At 34.3% G+C, this 24,015-nt stretch overlaps 3 protein-coding genes and 1 long non-coding RNA gene across 5 annotated transcripts; 3 read left to right on the top strand and 1 right to left on the bottom strand.

The window, feature by feature from the left end:
- Positions 1 to 1,752: 1,752 nt before the first annotated feature.
- On the top strand, positions 1,753 to 15,207 carry LOC130654440 (uncharacterized). Of its 2 annotated transcripts, none has more exons than XM_057457020.1 (13): positions 1,753 to 1,904; positions 2,662 to 2,749; positions 3,285 to 3,315; positions 3,395 to 3,448; positions 4,095 to 4,253; positions 4,336 to 4,412; positions 4,648 to 4,765; positions 5,104 to 5,142; positions 5,325 to 5,357; positions 5,583 to 5,873; positions 6,043 to 6,264; positions 6,434 to 6,777; positions 14,808 to 15,207. In XM_057457020.1, the coding sequence occupies exons 2-13, from the start codon at positions 2,684 to 2,686 to the stop codon at positions 15,027 to 15,029; spliced, it is 1,656 nt and encodes a 551-aa protein (XP_057313003.1). In that variant the 5' UTR covers positions 1,753 to 1,904; positions 2,662 to 2,683; the 3' UTR covers positions 15,030 to 15,207. The 2 variants fall into 2 exon arrangements, with proteins under 2 accessions (XP_057313003.1, XP_057313004.1); XM_057457021.1 differs by lacking the exon at positions 14,808 to 15,207 and adding an exon at positions 7,828 to 8,421 and having other exon boundaries at positions 1,768 to 1,904.
- LOC130654443 (uncharacterized) lies at positions 8,322 to 12,696 on the bottom strand. The gene is made up of 3 exons (XR_008984424.1): positions 12,559 to 12,696; positions 11,348 to 11,531; positions 8,322 to 8,629 (listed from the first exon to the last, which is right to left on the bottom strand). It is a non-coding gene; the product is annotated as an uncharacterized LOC130654443 (long non-coding RNA).
- On the top strand, positions 11,378 to 12,469 carry LOC130654441 (uncharacterized). The gene is made up of 2 exons (XM_057457022.1): positions 11,378 to 11,546; positions 11,658 to 12,469. Exons 1-2 carry the CDS (start codon positions 11,378 to 11,380, stop codon positions 11,846 to 11,848), a joined length of 360 nt encoding a protein of 119 aa, XP_057313005.1. The 3' UTR covers positions 11,849 to 12,469.
- Positions 15,208 to 17,482: 2,275 nt separating the features above from the next.
- LOC130653890 (uncharacterized) lies at positions 17,483 to 23,146 on the top strand. The gene is made up of 2 exons (XM_057456389.1): positions 17,483 to 22,745; positions 23,088 to 23,146. Exons 1-2 carry the CDS (start codon positions 17,483 to 17,485, stop codon positions 23,144 to 23,146), a joined length of 5,322 nt encoding a protein of 1,773 aa, XP_057312372.1.
- The last annotated feature ends 869 nt before the right edge of the window (positions 23,147 to 24,015 follow it).

Below are 24,015 nucleotides of genomic sequence, written 5' to 3'. Positions count from 1 at the left end.
TTAAAGGCTAATATTTTGCTAAAAAAGGAACACATTAAGAACTAAATCATTCTGAATTTCCTTACGGAATAAAAGCAAATTAGTGCAGGTCTAGAATTACTTTTAACGTTCCCAACTCAAACGCCCTCTTTCAATGTTTTTTTTGCCCCCTCTAATAAACGATGTTGTGCCATCATGATCATCATTGCTTATGATTGATTGATGAAAAAAAAATACATCCATCGAGAGAAAACAAAGAACTAAAAAATTTCATTAAAAACAGCCTCTTTACCCCTGGACACACATGTGACACCTATAAAGGTATCAAATTGAAATGGAAATCGTCGATGAGAAATATTGCAAAAAAGCATGCGTATAATTCTGTTATATATTCGTTACAAGCGCTTTCGGATTTTCCGGAATGAACGGTTTGTGAACGGTTTATTCAGAAAGATGAACGGTTTATCCAGAATAGTTCCAATCACCTGTAACTTTCTCATCAATCTGATATTAAATTCTAAGGAATGTTTAAACTCCCCCTTTTAGACTTTTTCGAAGAATTAAAAGAACAAGTGGCATTTTTTCCAGTTACTGAACAAACTGATTGTATCAATTGTGGGTTTCTACCTTACGTTGTGCTAGTGTTGTTGAATCGCAAGTCACCAGTCGATGCTTGATTTCTTGAAAGTTAAATGTGCAGTCACTTTGAAAAGCGTTTAAAGGACGGTCATTTTCTATCGCTTTGGAATAAACTTTCCAACAAGGCACGAAAATTCTGTATTAACTTTTCTACATTTAATTTAGTAAAAAAAACAAAATCAAAATTATAGTTAAAAATACTTTTAACAAGATATCTTTTTGCAAAATTATATTACCACTTTATAAAAATTTTAGTTTTCGCAATGTTGTACCATGTTTCTGTTTTAGTTTTAAATTATTTAATTTTCAAATCCTAAAATTGGCACTACGTTCTGAAGACAAGAGTGAGAATCAACCTGCTAAAGAGATAACCAGCAAAAAAGATTATGGAATCGACATCTAAATATGCTGATATCAACCATTCATAAATTTGCAACACCTCTCTCCAGCTTGAATCTTTTTAAAATAAAACGCTTTCCAAGTCTTTTCATTATTTTCAAAAATGGCTACTAATGTTGTCAAAGTAAATATTTACATTTAAAAAACGCCGTTTAGCAACGAGACTACCCTGTAGCTTGCACTAAAAATATCTCGAACGCTTCTTCACAGTTGTAAAATAACTTCACCATTCAAATATATGTGGTAATTGACATGAAATACAAAGTAGAAGATCAACTCTCCGCATCGAGCGCATATGTAAGCCGCGGTGACACAAGACCATAATTTAGGCCATATAACAAAAAATTCAAACATGTTACAATCGCCTAAAGAATTTATCGTGTCTCCTAATCACTTCATTCTGATTGGCTGCATGCAAAAATGTTGACTTAGAATTGTTGTTGAATGTGGCGACACAAGGAAATTTTTTAGTAATAAGAGTTTTTGTAACCAGTAACATTTTTTTGTTACTGGTAACACGATACAAACATTTTAGGCTATAGTAATTAACGAAAATTTGTTACTATCACTCCGAACATGCCTCGTATGCCACTCTGACATTACTACGTAAGGTTTACAAAGAGTTGTCCATATTTAATCACGCTAACAAAAGTCACATATATTATGCAGTCTTTCACATTACATACGACTTAATATTAAAACAACAACATAAATATATATTTTGAAAGCCCGGTGACTGTTTATGTAACGCAGTATGCATCGTCTGTCGTAACAATTAAGTTTTGACATTTCTATAAGTGGATTAGTAATGTCTAACAGCGTTTGTAGATAATGATGTAGATCCGAAAAAATCTTCATCCGAGATAAACGTATGAACTTTGTAAAAGGTTAATTTTCTAATTTTGTTTTATATATACTTTATTTATTATTATTTTTATATTATTACAATTGTTTTCCTAAAAATTGCTTCTTTAGTTGCCATTAGTACTCTTCGTTTAAAAGTATAACGCTTAGAAGATGTTTAGGCTAAAGTTTAAGTTACTTTTCATAGTAAGTATGGCATAGTGAGCCCCAGCTCTGCAGATATTTTGTTGTTACATTATTTTATTAAAAGTTACGTGGCAATCTTTTTTGTCAGTAATTTCAAACAACTTTATTGTCCTTATAACTGTATTTTTAAAAACTGCAAACACACTGCAAGAGAAAAACCTTCGCGGAAAGAAACTTTTCGATAATTTAATCTCATTCTCCGCAAAAGTTTCTTCCGCCAAACACGTCTAAGAAAAAATAACAAAAGTTTCTTCCAGCGAAAATTTCTTCTTTTCTGAGGCTTGCTTTATTTGACGTATTTTTAGCTTTCATCAACTCCCGTTTTAATAAAGGTAGATAATGTTGTCTGTTAAGGAAAATTCTATTTACAATGGACTTGCATGCCTTTCTTATGGTAAAGATTGCACCTTTTTCCGGTAACTGTTGTTGAAAAAAACGCTTCAATTCAAACTATAATCTTATTTTAGACTAAATTCGACTAAACAGGAGAATCGTTTTGCTCAAACTTTCGTTAAGTCGAACTATTTTTATCGGTCCCTTGGAGGTTCGGCTTACCGGAGTTAACTGTATTTTATTTTTTATTTTCTTCTTCAGGAAAACACAGTGAAGAAGTCCGATGGGTCATTGGTGGTTCTGGATATACATGACAATGCATTGTGCCGTTGCCACACCAACACAAAAGGTATGCAGATGAAATTATAATGGCAAAATTTTTGTTTCTGTGGTCTTTCAGGGGACAATGACACGAAACATAAAAATATAGTTCCAAAGAACTAAAGCAAATGACATAAAAAATATTGTTTCAGTTATTAACCATGGTGGCTACGGTGCCAAAAAATAAATCAATCCAAAATTTTTCGAATGAGTACTATTGCGAAAATTGAATTTTGCGAATCACAGACAATAAGAACAATGTTATGTGGTTGAAAACTTTTCACCAAAATTTCACGAACTTTGCGAAAAGTAGAATGTTAGTGGAGATTTATTTCACTAATCGTGTCTACGCCATTTTTCGCTAAGTCTTTGTTTCGCGAAAGTCGTAAAAATTCGCGAAATAAGTGAAATTAAATCATCTAAATAATTAAAAAGGATAGATAGAACGTGTATAAAATATTTACTCAAGTTATTGTTAGTTCTTAAGATTTAGTCTGATAGGGTTCAACTCTAAAATTATTACAAAACGATGTTGGATTATCTTCCTTTTCTTACCCTTTCAGAAACTTCCTAAGAATCATGTCAAGAGTTCAGGTAATCAATATTCTCAAAAACAAATTACCACCGCCAACTCTTTTTAAAAGTTTCGTGTTAATTTCGTTGTTATGTTTAGATAATAAATTGAAATGCGATGCACATTCGTTTGAAAGTCAATACGTAAACCAGTGTAAGTGTGGTATTTTTGTTTGTTTTTTATTGAATGTTAACAAACTTGAACTGTTATGTCAACAATGTTTAACCATAACTTAATTTGTGTTCCTGCATCTAGAATTTCACTGACTGTAAAAGCTATAAAACTAACACGAGAGGAGAGAAAACACCTCCAAGCTCTTGTGTTAACAAAAAACAGATAACCATGTAGCAGTCTTCTAGTCTTCTACTGCACTATAGACAGTATAAACTTAGCATATAAGTTATAAATCGCTGCCATATAGGCTAGTTCCTCATCTCATTGGTTTTAAGTTACTTGCATGATTGACGTCCACGATTGCCATCAAGCAAAAGCTTTAAAAGGGCAATGTTTCCACATAACACACTTCTTAATGTGTAGTTCTCCTAAAATAAACTTTTAATTCCCAGTTAAAGATTATTGGTAGTGACAATGTGTTTTATTATGACCCGGTTGAACTATTTTGTTAATAATGTGTTCATATTTATACAAAGCATCAGATAGTACAATGTTTCACATTCTGTTATCGTTTCGTATAAGCAGGTAATCACAGATAATATCTGTTATTCACAATGGGTTTAAATTATATAAATATTGCATTACGGAAAACTAGAAAACGAAAAATCTTGTTATTATGTTTCAGCTATTCAACCTTCAAATCAAACACTGGTTAACCTGGCACAAGCTTGTTCCAATGCACATTTGATGTGCGACAAAGCCAAGATAGAGCTACAAGTAATTACTAACGGCTCCTTTTTATTGATGTTGGAGTTTAGTAAATTGCTGGCACCTAAAAATATTGGTACATAATTTTACACTATTTTTAGAACTTTTTTAGAAAAAAAGTTAGTAAAATACGAACTTTTTATTTCATTGATTTGTAGAATGCTGGGGATATTTGGTTTTGATCAAATCACGTCAACGGCTAACATCTTTTTACTTAAATTTTGGTGCCAAAGAGGTAAAATGTAATTTATACCACACTTTGTTTAAAGACAATTGACGCCGTAGAAAAGGTGCATTTTCTAAAACAAACTCGTTGATCTTTGCAGCACCCTTGGCAGCTGTCCCCTTCCCACTGAATTTACATAGTAGCAATTTTATTTTCATTGTTTTTCTACATAACATTATTGACATGATTTACTCGGCTTTAAGGTTATAAATCAAAAAATATTATAAATTTGTATACTCTGCAGCTTCGTCGGAACCGTGAAAGGATGGTACCGATCACAATGAAAGCTGAAGTGTCTTATGAAGTTACCATAATTTCATTACCTACCTACAAACAACAAAAGTTGGTGCAGAATGCAACAGGTACGTCACATATCAATTATGTTACCATGGTAGCTTATGGTTTTTGTGTTCTGTTAAATTTCAAATTTCAGAACTTATACGGACGGCGTTTGCGTAAAAACTCGTTAATTAGAAGCCACAGGTTTCTGATTTAAGGTTGACAAACATTACAAATTTATATTTAGTTATGCAATCTCTGTAACATGCTAACAGAGTTTTTTGCAATCACTTCATATAAAGTCTACTGATTTCCGGGTTCTAACCTGCTACTAAGCAAATTGTGCTACCTTTATACCTCAGCAACATGCTGATAATAATCTTGTGAGGAAAAAACTAACCTTTTTATTTGGGTTTTATAGGTAAATGCGAGATGGAGATGCTAACACATATTTACAACCGTAAGTAGTTTGTAACACACAGGCGATTAAATTGCCCCCACGTTTTGTTATTTTACAAGTGATTAAAGTGCTCCCATGTTTGTAGTTTTATAATCGAGAGTTTGCTTTTTGACAGGTAAGTAGGATTAATATTTTGTTGTTACAGAGGCGATACTACGTAACTGCTTTAATGTTTGTTTTAGAAAGCCGAGAAAACTTAAAAGAAAAATGTTCGCGTAAGTGTCATTATTGTGGATTGAGCATTTGATAGGAAACTTTCACGCCTTTTAAAACTACCTGTTTGCATGTGGCGTAACTGTAGACCGAATAAAATATTAGTAACATTTCGAGCGCGTGCAAAGTAACTTTTTTATAGATCTTAATGAGCATGCATGGTTGAAAAGAAATTGTTTGAGAAGTTGTAACAGAAAGCATGTCAAACAGTTCATCTCTCATTTTAGGTTATAGCCTTCCCACTTTTAAAACAGTACAGCAAGTTGCCATTGAATTGTGTTCTGCTTCACCAAATCAGATGGATGAGAGATTAACAAGATTACAAACGTTGGATTGCGATATGAGACTTCAACCTCTTACTCTTGTCATTCGAAAAAAGAATACAGAAAAAATACTGTCCATATTACTTTTTATTTCCATATTTTTTCTCGTCTTTTTTGTCTTATGTTATTGTATTATAAAGACTAGAATTTGTAAAAAGAAACACGTTAAACACAGTGCCGAACAATTAACACAAGGTAGGTAGTTTACTAACGTTTGATTAAAACTATTTTTTCTTTAATGCTGACAGGATCCATTATAACTTGAAATAAAGGCAATTTTTAATGGCAATTTTATTTATTCATTCAGAAAAACAATGGTTTGTGGCATCCTACACATTGACTTTTACTTGTTATTCTTGTCTAGGTCAGCATTGTACTGTTATGATACTGCATCGACCTGGATGCATTCTCTTAGAAAAATTTCTTCGAGATTTTGCCTATCTTCTCACAGTTTATAATGTGGACGTACGGACGTCATTATTAGAGCAAGCTTCAGTAGATTCAGAAGGTGGTATTGCATTATATCTTCAAAAAAACTTGCAGTTCTGTGATTATGTGTTTATTCTTATCACAGAGGGAGAACATGGTGAGTTTTTACAATAAAATAAAAAATTTAGACCGAAAAACGAATATTTTGACTAATTAGTCTATCAAAAGCATGGAAGTATTTTGTTATTAATGTAGCAGCCAATTAAGATGATACAAAAATGTGTGAAATTAAAAAAATAATTTTTATTCTATATTTATGTATGTAGAGCATCCGTTACATAAACACAAGCCGTTCGAATTCGCTCTTCAAGTTATAACTGGAGCCCTATTTCATCAAAACAATGTCCACAAATTCATTCCCATCTACCTCTCTTCATATAAACAAATTATAAACTACATTCCAAGTTTTTTATTGGACGCAAAACAAGATGGATATCAAATTCCTTATGACTTCAATAAAATTGTGACGTTATTGTCACCCAATGTGGATAACAAGACTCTAAAACAGAAAAAAGAAAATAACTGGATTATATTTAATCGCATGGAAAGCTTGTCAAAACAGTTTTTACAAGATATTCATGATGTATGTTACAGTGACAACTGTGCAAAGGTAATTTACATTTTGTTAATTTCATTTTCCTGTTAAAATCCTCCGTTGCTATTACATTGCCACAGATAGAAAAAGCTACGCACCTAAGTCAGATAAGCTATAAGCAATTACATGTACACGGGCTGAGACTTGTACCATGTTCACCTTATTTTTGGATTAGCGTTGTTTCGACATGGTGTCCACACTTTGTACCGTACGAAACTCAATTATTACGTTGTGATGCCCGAACTAAAATAATTTCACTGCGAAATGGTATTCCGCAAGTGTGTATGTATCGATTTAAGGAACAGTGAAAATTACGGAAAATCAATGTACAACAAGTGACAATGTCCTCATTTTTTCTAAACTGGTCAGTCATCCAACTTTGTTATTTAATACTAGCCTGTGTGGACACTTTGGTCCAGAATGTATTTGTTTTGAAATTTATAAAAAAAAAACAAATTTATCTATACCAAATTTACTCCAGGGTAAGATGTATTAGAGAGATACCAGCAAAAATGTAAGATACTACCCAGTGGGCACACGACGTCTTTTCAACGTTGATTAGACGTTGAATTCTGGTCGCGACGTCGCAACCAACATTCAACGTCTAATCAACGTTGGGTCTGCAACGTCGATGCAACCGACGTAAATTCAACGTCTTTTCAACGTTGCCCTCCGACATGAATACAACGTCGCATCATCGACGTCTTTTCAACGTCGTTTCCACAACGTTGTTTCAACCGACGTGATATCAACGTTGATACAACGTCGAAAAAAGACGTTGTTTCAACGATCGTAAAACCGACGTTTATTCAACGTCGTACTGCAACGTTGATTCAACCGACGTCTTATCGACGTTTATTCAACGTCACTCCCGCAACGTTGATTCAACCGACGTCTATTCAACGTCGCACCCGCAACGTTGATTCAACCGACGTCTTATCGACGTTTATTCAACGTCGCACCCGCAACGTTGATTCAACCGACGTCTTATCGACGTTTATTCAACGTTGCACCAAATTAACTTTTTACCGAGAATCTGTTCCGTTCAAATCTTATTTGTTTTAGTTCGTCTCACACTGGCCTGCAAAGTTATATCTCAAACAGACGTTCATAGAAGTGTTCCAAACTGTCCAACAAAATAACGAAGCGTACTCGGTGTTTGTTAAAGATCGTCATAAACTAGAAATAAAGAACGCACGTTTTACTTAATTTTTTTGTAATTTGTCAGCGATTGGATATATTAATGCCGACGTTATGTTGTTTTTCATATATATCGCTAATTTTACTGCAGTTTTACTACTTCAAAATATTACCATTTGTTTGCAACTTTACAGCCGCATCTATGTACTTTTTTACATAAGAGCCGAATGTGCATTCATTCTCTTATGCTATGTTAAAACTTTTGTGACATAACATCAGAGAATGAATGAACACAAACATGAAATGTACACAAAACATTCAATGGATTTTTTTTCAACAGAGCGTACCAAACGTTCGATTTATTTTTTGTAATATTTATCAGGGGGTTTTTTGTCCTCGTATTTTGAGAGAAACAAATATTTCAACTTGTATTATGGATGTGAGACATTTAAAATACAATCCATTTTGTCAAATTATAATTTATAATACAATAATAACTGTTTATTTACTTCGCTTTCACATATTTAAACCTTTACTTTGTCGCATGTAATATCCCTCCTAGTCATTGGCGGGAAACTTTCGATGAGGAAATTCGCGCCTAAGCCCCTAAGAAGTTCGTATCAACTCACAAGGCGAAAAGGGCGAAGAACCACAGACGTGAGTAAAGTATTTCTGTACAGCATATGCTAATTCGTAAACTTTGCTTCGGTAGCATTCGTAGCAGAATCTAAAGAAAGAAAAAGTTAGCTAAAATTTTCACGCATATTTATTTGACACATTCTAGAAATAAATCGTTTGACCCTAAATTATTTTAAATCAAATTTTTCCATGTCGGCAAAAAATTGCCGAAGTGATGTTATTTGTCTGCATGTCAACAAGTCGACATTTCAGTACAAGAGAGATGGGGATTCTTCAGAATGTAAGAAAAATTTATTTCCAGAGACTTATCTCTAAAAAAACAATGCTAGCTAGATTTCTCAAAAAATATTTAATGGATATAATGCCCAGGCTGAGGTGGTCTTACTTTTTTAATGTTCCAGCCTGGTATTGTTATTTTGTATTTCCAGCTTTTTTTATTATTTTACAGTACATTACACATACTTGCAATCCAAAAATTTTGGCGGGAAGAAAATTTGGCAGATAACAAAAAAAATTAAATTTGGCGGAGAACAAAATTTATTAATTTTGGCGGGAATTTAATTTGACGGATAACGTAAAACTCATTAAAAATATGAAAGATTGTTTGTTTCTTTGTAAATCATGTGACAACATTAATTAAGATATAACTTTTGATTCAATAACCATTTAAATTTTTTGCTATTTTGCTTTCATGTGCACCAGTTATGCTTGACACATACAGGTGGTTGGAGCATGCTGACAGGCTGCCTTATAAGAGGGCGTGCCTGGCACATGCAAGCATACTTATAGCAATCTATTTGAAGATATAACTTTTGATTCAATAACCATTTAAAATTTTTGCTATTTTGCTTTCATGTGCACCAGTTATGCTTGACACATACAGGTGGTTGGAGCATGCTGACAGGCTGCCTTATAAGAGGGCGTGCCTGGCACATGCAAGCATACTTATAGCAATCTATTTGAAGATATAACTTTTGATTCAATAACCATTTAAAATTTTTGCTATTTTGCTTTCATGTGCACCAGTTATGCTTGACACATACAGGTGGTTGGAGCATGCTAACAGGCTGCCTTATAAGAGGGCGTGCCTGGCATATGCAAGCATTTATAGCAATCTATTCGAAAACATTGTGACAAAAAAATATATAGCTGAAGCTAAATATCAAGTATTTAGTAATTCTTAGTTATAAATCATCATATTTAAAAAGCTGCATGTTTTGTTCCAAAGCCCATGTAAATTCTTTTAATTTGTTTTGACTTAAAAAATCCAACTTTTCATGAAAAAGGCATATTGACTAAAATTTAATCCCGCGAAATATCTGAACTCGATCGATTCGCAAAAAATTGTGACATTTAAGTACTTGAAAGACATTCATAACTATGCAGAAGTGAAAATGCTGATAAATAAACGTAGAGGATTGAAAACTTATGATTGTATTGTCTGCTTGAAGGTTCCTTCAATACATTTTGTGCACCTGTGGAATTCTATTAAAAAATAGAGTGCTTGCTTGCTTGATAAATTACAATTCTTACACTAAAATTATAACAAAAATAAGAAAATTAACTTGGTGATCACTACTTGCTTTATACCAGAGACCTGCACACACCACTAGTATTATGTATATATACAAATTAGGTTAAAACTTAGTTATTAAACTTGTAATTATTGCAAAGAGCTGGAAAAAGATTGAGATTTTCTATCAGCCAACTTCATGCCTCATTCGACAGTCTTACAATCCGGTATTTGATCTTGTCATGTTAAGTCAATATTTAAATCCTTAATTCCCCTGAGTAACCATTGTTTTATATTAGCTATATTTGAATAAAATGAGTTGGAGCCGAGCAATATGGTTGGAAAACAAACAAGAAGAAGAAGGTACAATACCAACAGTTTGGATAAAAAATAATTTAGTCTACTGGCCAAGTTTTTTGAATGTCGAGAAGGCAGCTGCAGAATTAAAAGAACCTACAGCATTATGGCACAAATTTCCACTAGTCCGAGTTAAAATTACAGGAGGTACGATGCTAAGTGGCTTTACTTCAATTAATTAGTCAAATACAACTTTAAAAAAAACTAATCATGTATCAGAACCATTATATATTATCTTTACAGATAGAAAACTATGTGAGGAGTTTGATTTCACGGAGGCAGAAACGGATGACGAAGAAGTCATCACAAAAAAACAAAGCTCGCCGTCTTGTGATGTATTGTTTACAAAAAGTATGATTAATTTTGTATTCCAGAAATTTTTATGCAATTTTTATGCAATTCGTAAAAGCTTGTTACGTTTTTACTTTGTGTATTTCGAAATGTTCAAAGTTTTCAAACATTTATTTTTGAAAAGCACTGTTGCTATGATTTTTTTATGCAAAAATGAAAACTTTTAGAAAAACCAATACCAAGTGAACCACCAATGACATATCGACATATAGAAGATGATGCTCAAGACTCTGGTAAGTGCTTACATAATTTTTTTACAAAATGTTCAAAACAGATTTCTTATTTGTATATACATGTACATTCTTTAAGCACAAATATGTGGAATTTAATATGCACAAAGATTAGTACATAAGGCATATTATATACCTTAAGGGTATAAAGTGTGAAAATAAAAAAAGTGTGGGATTAATTTTAGTCCCTCAATTTTTTTAGATTAGGGCGGAATTAATTAGTGTTAATCGGCAACATTTTTAGGAAGTGCGATTTTAGTGTTTTCATGGGATAACAAGTTTCACACTTTTTTATTTTGCACGCTTTTATTCTCGCACTTTTTTATACCCTTAATACAACATTGATATTAAATACCTTTTTTATGTGCTTACAGACTCATCCATCATGTCACCAGAAGTCAGACCATTGATACAACATCAAAACACAACACCAACACATACACCACCAAATAGTTTAAAGAGGAAGCATGTCAGTCCAGTAAGACAAACACCATCTGGATCACAGAATGCAGGTGGAAGTTCTGGAAACGATCCCTTTCCTATGTCGACAGGAAGTAAGTTGTAATTACAAAGCAGGATTCAATAAAATAGATATGTTTAAAATATCCCACTGAAATACATGGTATATATATATTTAGTAAATAAAAAATCCAATTATGATTTAGAGTTTCAGAAGAGGGTATTGTATCTCCTAACCGATATCAGGAATTTGTTGGGAAGACAAAATGAAAAAGCAGCAGAGCCGGACACAGCTCAACCACAGGAGCCATTTGAACTGCTAAAGAGTGTTCAAGAGCTAATAGAGTTTAAGGAGACATTAAAAGACAAGTCAAACTATGATAGATTGGTCAGTTAAACATTTACATTCATTTTTTCCCAAAGGATACATGAAACACACTATTTAGCCTGACAGCATGTTCACTTATTCTCGGATCCGGGTTAACATGCTTGGAATTTTCTGATCATTTTTAACAAAAATGACCAACATATTTAAATTCAGCATCAAAATTTATGGAAACATGCAAATTTTCAAGTTTATACACTAAGTACAACTGCCAAACTTTTGATGTTGTATGAAGAAATGACCACACAAATTAACTGCAGTGAAATTTTTTAACTCTTATAAAATTTAAAAACTTTAAATTACAATAAATCCTGTTCTAATAATCTCTTGGTATTCTAAATTTCCTATGTTATATAATTTTTGCTGATAAATCCAAATATGCCACTCATTTTTCTCAAAAGTTCCTTGTTTTCTTTTTCAAAATTTGATAATGTTAACCTGGATCTGAGAATTCTTACACTTCTAATGAAGTGTGAACACAGCTTAAAGAACTGCCTTTGTTGTCCCTCCTGGAAACAACTATAGCTAGCTAAATACTACTTTTCTACTTTTGTGTTTGTGTGCACCTGTAGCTAGAAATATATTTATTGATATATGTTTCATTTTACAGCTATCCCAGTTATCAAGAGTTGGTGGCTCAAAAATTCGCGAAAATGTGAAAAATGTTCTGTTAAAGTGAGTCAAAGCATAAGTACCCCTTAGAGAATTTAAAATGTACTAACCTTTGTTGTGTAGTTTACAGTGGTAGTGGAAAATCACTTTGTTGTGCCCACATGCTTCGTTTCATCTTCTCCATAAAAAAATCGTGCACGAGGTCCAAGAATTATTTAATTGAATGAATAGTTTACGGAATGCGGCCCCGCAGCCTAATGGACTCGCAACTATATATTAAATGCGCTTACGATGTCGATTGTTTTACTTTTATTCCACTTTCATTATAGAATCATGAATAATGAAGTAATGTCGGCACTCAACATGAAAGGGAAGGGAAAAAGTGAAAAGGTTGGGTTTGCAAGGATGAACTTATATAAAGCTGTTGTCGGTTAGTAAAAAAATCCTATTCCTAATATTCAATTTATATATGTGCTTGTAAGCGTTTTAGTTTGTTGTTGTTAATTTATTTATTGTCGGTTAAAATATGTACAAATAAATACAATAGCTCTTATTAAAGTGCTAATCCAAACCGACAAGTTTGTATTAAGTTTTTCCCGCCATTTCGAGGGGTCGACGTTCAGGGGGAAAAATACACATTAATCTGAGGAAATCTATTTGTCCAGCTGTTGTACTGTAAACTACCTCCATCAATATGTGATAAGAATTTTGTTACGTTGTAGAAACTGTTATCAAACATCAAAAGAATGCGACAGAAGGAGAAGTTCGTGCGTGTACGGCATCAATCCTTAAATATGCACCTGATAGATGTGGAGGAGCGGGAAGAACTAATGCCGAAGAAAATTAAATCGATTAATTTTTAAATAATTTACAACTTTTATATCAGAGAGGATTATAAATTTTTCAAGCGCCGTAATAAATTCTTCTAGCTTATATTAATTTTGATTGGGTGGCAGAAAATTAGAATGGCAAAATGTTAAAGTGATTTTAGCTCAACAATTTTTAGTGTTTCTACTAGAGATCGGACTTGTGACTAGTAAAAGTATGGAATATGCATGAGTGGGTGCTTTTTTTAAGGAAATACAGTGCTAATATAATATTCATTATATTTTTATTGTAATTTTCAACCTCGATTCCTGGACTTCTTGCACCTGGTGAGGACGGTGGCTTTTCACACTTTTTATAAAGTATAGCATCATGATCGTATTTATTCGCATCTGGTATCCTTAACAAACACCCTTGTATTCAACTCTGACTTCATTAAGAAAACATACTTTTTCTCTAACCAATGCTTGATTAAAGACTTCGGTGCAACAGTTTTGCTTGACACTTTAGGTGATTTGAGCATACTAACAGGCTGCCTTATCAGGAGGCGTGCCTGGCACATGAAATCGCAGCTATAAATTTGCAAATACTGCACGTTTAACAACCTCGTCATTGCTGCGTTACATTTTTTGCATTGGGTTGGAACGCTGGAGATTCTCACATAGTACCAGTTGTGAATACTTGAAATATCGTTTTTATATTTTGTATTATAAAACTCCGTTAAGTTTCATTTAGGAAGTTTTCAGCGGAGAAGTTGTATATACTGCCGATGTTTATAATAAAAAAATGACATATCGTAGAAATGATTTTATTTCTTTTTCGCAATAACCATGTACAAATAACGTAACACAAATATAAGCGTCGGAATCATGCTAGGGAATAGATACATGGACATGTAAACTATGGACATATAAAACTGAAGCCACAATGGCGATTATGATTTGATTCGGTCAAGTTTGTCTGTTTCTTAAGGTTGAAAAGACGCTGAATAACGGTTGCGAGAGCATTTCCAAACGACGTTGATTAGACGTTGTTAGACGTTTTTTCAACGTTGAAAAGACGTTGCGAGAAGTTATTTCAATGTTTAAAAGACGTAGCGAGACGTTGTTTCAACGTTGAAGAGACGTTGCAGGACGTTGTTTCAACGTAGCTTGCGACGTTGAAAAGACGTTGATTTTACGTTGCAAATGAAAGTTTTTTTGACGTCTTTTTCCGACGTCTATTCAACGTCGGACATCAACGTCTTTTCAACGTTGAAACAACGTCCTGCAACGTTGTTTCAACGTTGAAAAGACGTTGCGAGACGTTGTTTCAACGTTGAAAAGACGTTGCGAGACGTTGTTTCAACGTTGAAAAGACGTTGATGTCCGACGTTGAATAGACGTCGGAAAAAGACGTCAAAAAAACTTTCATTTGCAACGTAAAATCAACGTCTTTTCAACGTCGCAAGCAACGTCTTTTCAACGTTGATTCAACGTTGAAGTGCCCACTGGGTAGACACTGGCAAAGCTAAATACTTTTATTCTTTTTTCAGGGTGAAAAATATTTTAGCAAAAGCAATCTATCTGCTATATGGGGATCAACAACCAAGTCAAGAAGTTCTTCATTTGCATCAATAGATACTGACCAGAAGCATGTTTTTGTCAACGACATAAACCCACGAAAATTAAAAAATTTATGGGAGAAGAAATCTCATAGTTATGAGAATATTTCAACTCGCGAAATGGAAAAAAGAAGACAAGTTTACTTACTATAAAGTAGTCCATGCTTTTACTTTTATGGGTTTATGCTTTAAAAGGATAAACCATAATGTAAAATAAGTTGTACATTAATTTTAAACTTTATTGTAAATTAAAAATTTACTTTATTGAAAACATATTGTAACATTATTGTAAATCTGTAATATTATTGGTTTGAAAAACTAAAAAAAGCTCACTGTGAAGAATGACAAATGAATTTTGACAATTTGCGATGCGTTCTACTTTGATAGAAACAGCATTCTAAATTACTTGTAGTTAAAAATTTTTAAAACTCCGCGCTTCGTGCTTTATCAATAATCACAGCCGCCACGTATTTTGCAAATACATGTTTTCACAGCCTGGCAGTACTAATATTGTTTGAAGCAAAAAATTGCCAGAAACCTCAGATTGATGGGTACCTTTAACACCATATAGTTTATCTTGATATCACCTGCTTATTACAATTTTTTATTAAAAAAAAGCTCTATGTTTTTGAGTGAATATATACAACTGAGATTCTTGGTGTTAGCGTGGTCACTTGAATATTCATGTGCCATGATATTGATAATATAGCGATATGTTTGCTTGAAGTCGATAGCTACAATTTTCTAAAAGATAACAATTTCCCCAGACCAGTTCAATAAAAAAGGGTCTTAATAGGGAAAGAGGTGGTTAGCCAATTAATCGACTAAATTATATATACACGAAAACAAACTAAAAAAACCCCTAGATTTCGACCAAAGGGTAAAAAAGACGATATTAGCAGTTTTCATATAAGATTTTACAACTGCCGCACCTTGTTTCAGAAAATTTCAACCGAGAGAACAAACATTACTTGCATTTTCAGAACTGTTCACCAATATGACGGGTCAAGTTAATTCTATTTTTTTATGAATGATAGATCAAATTATATCTAGAAAATCTCCTTTGTAATGGAAACTTCAAGCATGTAGAAGGGATATCTTCTTCGATACCGACTTTAAATATAATTGATGCATTTGATTAGAAACATTACAGTTATTAGAAGATGCAAGAACATTAGATCTTATACGAGTGCGTTCAACTTGATAAATTACTTGAAAAGGACAAACTAAGATACCACAAAAGCGTCTCTAATGATTCTACATTTCTTTTGTGGCATAAGAACAAGTAATTCTCTCTAATATTCTCGTACATAGGATAAAAACATGAATACGAAATGTTAAACTATCATCAGTAGTTATCTCTATCCAGCTTAATCTCCTCCCATTCCACTAGATGCTGACCATTTAGCTACAAATGCAATTCTCCGCATTTAACTGAATCAATTTTGACTACGTAGAATTAAAAACATGTGAACATTTTTGTTTCAGTTCAGCAACATATTCCCCAAACTCGTCCCCAGCTCGCCGTTCAGTAAAAAAAAGAGACAAAAGGCGCTAGGGACGAGTTTGCATATTCCCCAGAGGCATGAAGGGTGTTATCGCCAGCAGAATAACAAATGCTGACGTCATTGAAGTATAACACCAGTCGAATATATATTAAAAAGCAGGTGTCTGAAAATACAGTCTCGTATTGCGCCACTCAATATATCCAACTACGTATTATTTGTCTACGCTAACTTTGAAGAAAATAGCTTTTCTGTATAATAGCTTTTCTGTATAGTTTCTTTTATTATGTTAGACAATACGTTGTATTTTGATTGGTTTATTTTACGGCGCATGCGTTAATGTAAAAACGTTGTAAACTCTGAAACAGCGTGGTTAGACCCGCGAAGAATTTAATAAAAACAGACAGAGTTATTTCTCCTCTTTTTTCTGGTTTTTAAATGGCGCCCGATGAGGGACACGAAGATTGATTTATATAATTAAAGAAAATTGGATGCTATTGCTGTTGAGCAAAGACATTGATCAAGATTGGATCAACGAAATTTGAACGAAAGACACGTATGAAACGAAAATAGTTCAGTAAGCTCATTCGCTACTTGACTTGACTGACCTTTTTTTTTTTGAACTGCTTAATAATTTAATTGACATTTAAGAACGTTTTTAGACAGCCATCTTTGACGTTACGAAATCGATATTTTTGCTTGATTGCAAAGATATTTACGGATTTGATTGAAGTTTCTTTTTTTTGTTTCTTGTGTGCCAGCACGTGGTTTAGACATAAGTATAGTTTTTGGTTTTACAGCTTATGGTTTGGGGCTATAGAAGAGTACGAATTCATGTTTTTTCTTGGTTTGTTTTGATACGTGGAGTTGTTGTTTAGACTTATTTATTTTGAAGGTTGTTTTATTTTAGTTTCTAAACGCGTGTTTCTTTACATGCCATTTTTCTGTTTTGTGCATAAGAAAAAGTTTACTCCTGTTGGGTACAGACTGCTGTTTACCCTCTTTGTGGATAAGAATTAGATCGAGATAGATTTTGGCTCCTGTTAGGCACAGGATACTTTGTAAGTGTTTGGGTATACTTCTATTTTAAAGCTTCTGAAGATGTCTGATCTACAAAAGAAAATTAATCAAAGAAAGGCTATCCGCATCCAAACTTCCTCGGTTACTAAAAGAATAGAAAAGCAGCTTAGTGATGAAAATGCTACTCATGTAAAGTTACTAGGTTTACAGAATAACCTTGTTAACAAGATTGAGCAGCTAAACATGTTGAATGATGAAGTTTTAGCTCTGTTGAAACCAGAGGAAGTTGAACAGGACGTTCTAGAAAGTATGGAATATACTGATCCCACACATGAACTTCTTGCAGCGGTCACGTTAAAGTTACAATCTTTATCGTTGTCCCCTCCATCTGAGGTTGACCATCACGGCCCAGATTCTGTAAGAAGTGTGTCCTCTCGTTGTCGTTTACCAAAATTTGAACTGCCAATTTTTAAAGGAGACCCCCTATGCTGGCAAGGATTTTGGGATCAGTTTAGCGCGTCGATTCATGACAACGAAGAGATTTCTGATATTGATCGATTTAATTATCTGAAGAGATATGTCGAAGGTCAAGCTTCTGAGACAATATCTGGATTAAGTTTAAGTTCAACAAACTATAAAGAGGCCATTAAAATTTTAACCGAACGTTATGGCAATCCACAGGTGCTGATATCAGCACACATGGATTGTCTAATTCGTCTGAACAAGGTAACTAATAAATCTGACATTGTGTCTTTACGGAAACTTTATAACGGAATTGAAAACTGTACTAGGAATTTGAGTGCATTAAAGTTGGACATTTCTGCATATGGAAGTTTGTTGATTCCTCTATTAAAAGAAAAGTTACCGGATGATCTAAATATGATAATTGCTAGGAAATTTGGAAGCGATATTTGGACGCTTGAACGCCTTATGATCTTTTTTAACGATGAACTGACTGCTTACGAAAATTGTAAACCTGTCGTAAAGCCAAGTGCAGAGGGAAAAATGAAAAGGAATGATGAGTTTTTTACATCAAGTTGCTTGCATAGGCAAAACTTCTTGTTAAATAAGTCCAAAAGTTGTTTATACTGTAATGGAAATGATCATTTGGCAAGTCGATGTAGGTCTGTGACAGAGGTTGTTACAAGAAAGGAATTGTTACGTAAGCAAGGTCGTTGCTTTGTATGCCTAGCAACTGGACACTTAGGAAAAAACTGTCCTAGCAACTATTCTTGTCGAAAATGCAAACACAGACATCACATTTCCATTTGTTCTTCTGATGGTTCGCAAGCAGGTGCTCATCACAACAATTTTGTATCATCATACAGTGGTGTTTTAATGCAAACTGCTTCTGCTGATGTATCTGATACATCAGGCAATGCAAAAAAGCACACGCGGATTCTATTCGATAGTGGCAGTCAGAGAAGCTATCTATCTCAGGACTTATGTAAGACTTTAAAATTAAAACCGTTAAGAAAGGAAAAGGTTATTGTTAAGACTTTCGGAAGTGACGATTCCAGGGTTCAGGATCTCCAAGTTTACCAGGTTAAGATTAAACATAAGAACTGTCATGGATTTTGTTTTGTTGAAGCATACTGTGTTCCAAATGTTTGTAGTCCGTTGACCCACCAATACCTTGAGTTTGTAAAAGCAAGTTACCCTCATGTGGAAGGTTTAGAGTTGGCTGATAGAAACGTGAATTGTCGGGATTTGAATGTAAACTTATTGATTGGGCTAGATTTCTATTATAGTTTTTTTACTGGGAAAATGAAAAAGGGTTCGGGGGGACCTGTAGCATTGGAAACTACGTTGGGTTGGGTCTTAAGTGGAAAATACGAGTCCGAGGAGCAGAAACAGCACTGTTTGCAAACACAGCATGTTATGAAAGTGGAAGTTGAGAAGAAAAATGAGTTACTAAGAAATGAGTTAAAGAAATTTTGGCAGGTTGAATCTGTAGGGGGTCAAGAAATTTCTGTAATTAATGATTTTGAAAATCATATTTATCATGATGGATCACGCTATGTGACAAGGTTACCTTTCAAGCCTGATCACGATCCATTACCTGATAATTATTTTGTAAGCGAAAGAAGACTTAGATCCACGGCCAAGAAACTGCATGCTCTAGGAATTTATGATGACTATGATAACATTTTTAAGCAATACGTCCAGGAAGGTATAATTGAAAAAGTAGGTCGCAATGAATTAATCAGAGAAAGTGGTAATGTCCATTATCTCCCACACAGGGCAGTTGTGAGGGAAGATAAGCAAACCACTAAGATTAGGGTTGTATTTGATGCATCCAGTAAGGCAAACGGTCCTTCTCTTAACGATTGTTTATACTCAGGTCCAAACTTATTATGTAAGATCTTTGATGTACTTTTTAGGTTTCGGTTGAACAAGATTGCAATTATTGCCGATATCAGGCAAGCCTTTTTAAATATTAGTATTGATCAACCTCACCGTGATTTTTTGCGATTCTTATGGTTTGAGGAGAACAAAGTGGTAATTTATCGTTTCCTCAGAGTTGTTTTTGGTTTAACAAGCAGCCCTTTTCTTTTAAATGGAACAATTCGTCAGCATTTAAATAAATTCTTAGATATGTATTCCGAGATTGTGAAAAAATTGGGTGAAGATTTGTATGTAGATGACACGACAACCGGTTGTAATTCTGTTGAAGAAGGGAAAAAATTTCAAGAAGTTGCCGTGGATGTGATGAGTAAGGCTGGATTTGAATTAAGGAAATGGTTTACTAATAATAATGAACTACAAGTTTTTTTTGATAGGCGAAAGGGGTGTGATAAGACTATTGGAGATGACATGACTTTTGCTAAAAGCCAAGTTAATGGAATAAATAAAGACTATAGTCATAAGGTTTTAGGATTAACATGGGATAAACACACTGATTGTTTTCTGTTTGATTTTAACGAATTTATCAGAAAATCTAAGGCATGTTCTTTCACAAAGAGGAATGTTTTAAGTTTATCTGCTTCTATGTACGATCCACTTGGAATTATTTCTCCTATTACAGCTCAAATTAAAACTTTTTTTCAGTCCTTGTGCGTGGATAAATCGGATTGGGATGAAGTTATTTCAGGTGGTATTGAGGCTAGATGGATCGATCTGTTAGAAAAAATTGAGTTTTTGAGCGTAGTCCGCGTACCAAGGTTTTCCTTCGTTGATTGGACCGAAGTTGTATCTGCAGAGTTGCATGGGTTTTGTGATAGTTCTCTTAGTTTATACTGTGCTCTTGTCTATGTGAGGATTGTTACCAAGGTTGGGATCAAAGTATTTTTTTGGACGTCGAAGACCAGGGTTTCACCACTGAAAACTCTTTCTATCCCTAGGCTTGAACTATTAGGATGTTTATTGCTTTCTACTTTGATTGAGGATGTCACGAGGGCTATTGCTGGAAGGATAAAAATAGATCGCATTGTTGGCTGGACAGACTCACAAGTAGCTCTTTGTTGGATCAGGGGTAAAGAGAGAACTTGGAAGTCCTGGATTGAGAATAGGGTGGTGAAAATAAGGAAAATTGTTTCACCTGACATGTGGTTTCACGTAGCTGGCGTAGAGAATCCTGCTGATCCACCAACAAGATCTATCGATGATTTTGTGAGTCTTTTTAATGGTATTTGGTTTAACGGTCCTTCTTTTCTTTTAAACGACAACATTCATTATGACGTAACAACTGACTTTTCAAAAACTGAAGTGGAAAAGGAGCTAAAAGCTTCGACTGACATACAAAACGTACTGACTGTTACTGAACAGAATGCGGTTGACTTGAACGAAATCGTTGATTTCTCTCGATATGGATCATTAAACAAATTAATTCACGTCGTAGCCTACGTTATTCGCTTTAAGAACAATTTGATAGCAAAGATACGTAAAAATGAAGAATCAAACAACGATGAAAACCTGAATGTCGATGAAGTAACCAAATCTTTGGACCATATTGTACGTGCCGAACAGCAAGCTATGACCAAAAATTCGAATTTTAATAAAACAAAGTCGAATTTAAATGTTTACCAGGATACTGAAGGATTTTTTAGACTGAAAAGTCGTTTTGGTGAATCAAAGTTAACAGACGATCAAAAGCACCCGCTTTTACTTCGAGAAGGAAGTCATGTGACAATGTTAATCGTTCGAAATGCCCACGAAGAGGTATTGCATTTTGGAGTGGAATCAACGTTGGCGAAGATTAGAGAAAGATTTTGGATTTTGCGTGGCAGGAAGACAGTGAGAAATGTTTTACGACGATGCGTAATATGTCGGCGATTTCAAGGACGAACGATGACCTCACCAGAAAGTCCGGATCTTCCTGTTTTCCGAGTGGATCATCTGACGCAAGCTTTTGCTACGACAGGGCTTGATTACGCCGGTCCTCTATTTGTAAGGATTCACGGACATTCCTGCTCAAAGGTATACATTTTACTTTTTACTTGTGCTAGTAGTCGCGCAATCCACCTTGAACTCACGCCTGACATGAAATCACCTGCGTTCATCCGAGGCTTTAAGCGATTCGTTTCAAGAAGAGGAAAACCAAATGAAATTGTAAGTGACAATTTCAAAACATTTAAGTCGTCCGAGGTTAAAGCTTATATGTTAAAAATGAGAATTGGTCAACGCTTCATTCTACCAGCCTCCCCATGGTGGGGTGGATTTTATGAACGTCTTGTTCGTTCCGTAAAAACATCTCTTAAGAAAATACTAAGAAAGTCGTTTCTAACGTTTGAAGAGTTACAAACTGTTTTATGTGAAGTCGAGAGTGTAATCAATTCAAGACCACTCTGTTATGCGAGTGATGAAGACGTTGGAGCTATGATCACCCCTAATCATCTTATCTTTGGGAGATCATTGAACCATGCTACAACTAATAATCAACCGATTACTGTATTAGATGTGACCGAATGCACTCGAAGAGTCCTTCGTTTAAGAACAGTCTTAGAACATTTTTGGAAACGCTTTAGTATAACTTATTTGAACGAACTGAGGCAACGACACCTTTACGAAAGGAAGAAGACAGCAGACGCAGAGTTGAGGCTGAATGATATTGTACTCATCAAGGACGACACACCCACACCACGCTCGCAATGGAAAATCGGAAAGATAGAAAAATTAATTGTTGGAAAGGACGGTCGAACTCGAGGTGCAAAATTAAAAGTGAATTCGACATCAGGCCGGTCAACTTATGTGCATCGACCTGTTCAAAAGTTAATACCGTTCGAAGTGATAGAAGAAGAGGTGAAGGCAACTGAGGCGGAAGATAATCAACTTTATCCTATGGTCATCGACGAACAGAGTTCAGGTAGTTCAGGTGGTGCGTGCGATGAACACCGCGTAGAAAGTAGAGTACGCCGGCGGGCTGCGATAGAGGGGCAGAACTTTCGTCGTTTTAAGGACAAGTATAGTAATTGATTTCTGTCAATTACGGGGGGAGGATGAAGAAAATAGCTTTTCTGTATAATAGCTTTTCTGTATAGTTTCTTTTATTATGTTAGACAATACGTTGTATTTTGATTGGTTTATTTTACGGCGCATGCGTTAATGTAAAAACGTTGTAAACTCTGAAACAGCGTGGTTAGACCCGCGAAGAATTTAATAAAAACAGACAGAGTTATTTCTCCTCTTTTTTCTGGTTTTTAAAAACTTTTTGTTTACGATGACTAAGATCACTTTTTATTAAAAGAACAGCTTCTTATGAAAAACCGAAGCAATGCATTTTTGCAATATGAAGATCATGGTTAATGCAATCAAATGGTTTGCTAAGATCCCTTTAGAACAACTGCCACAGTTTGACCCTGGTCTAAACATCTATACCACTTGAGCATCATATAGAAAAGAGTATGTTGTGTTATATAAATTTTCCTTAAAATACTTATACTATGTGAAAATTTACTTTGCAGAAAATCACTATGTCATAAAACATCTTTCGTTCAAAAAGGACTATGGTCCCCCTTTTGACATTTTCAACCTCTAAAGTTACGTCTTCAAATTTTTAAACGTCGCTAAGAGTATCATTTATATTCCTGTTATTGTAAATTTTGGTGAGCTTCTCTGTGTAATTGTCGACGAACTGCTTCGGTATTTTTCCAGAAAAATCGTCCTTAGGCGAGCCCTTATTTTTTTTCGGATTCAGGATGTAGCTCTTTATTCCATCAACTTCGATGGACTTAAAATGCATTTGTTTATTTACATGGTACAAGTTATTAATATTGATGAGTTATTAATACCAAGATGTTGTTCTATCGCATATATGCCTAGGGGTTTGATATGTAAAATTTTTTATGATGTTCGCTAGCCTCGATCCCTGTAAGTTATATACGATATTATTTGAAGCATATATTCCTATGATAAGGAACATTTCATTGTTCATACTCAGGATCATCTCTATACCCGTATTTTGTCCGTTTTTTTTAAATATCTCATAATCCTGTGATTTTTTCGCAATATTTTTGCACCTATAATCAAAGCTACATCCCTCGTTCAAGTAAATTCTAATTGCTACTTTTGCTAACAAGCGGGCAAGGATGCACAAAACAGAGATGCGGAAAATTGTGTCGATGATCGATTCCCAGTGTAATTTTTTACGAGGTAATGCCTTCCGAGATTGTTAG

Source organism: Hydractinia symbiolongicarpus, chromosome 8 (genome assembly GCF_029227915.1).
Source record: "Hydractinia symbiolongicarpus strain clone_291-10 chromosome 8, HSymV2.1, whole genome shotgun sequence".
NCBI classification, from domain to species: domain Eukaryota; kingdom Metazoa; phylum Cnidaria; class Hydrozoa; order Anthoathecata; family Hydractiniidae; genus Hydractinia; species Hydractinia symbiolongicarpus.
The sequence above is the reverse complement of the archived record's forward strand: the minus strand, read 5'-3'. Positions and strand labels throughout refer to the sequence as shown.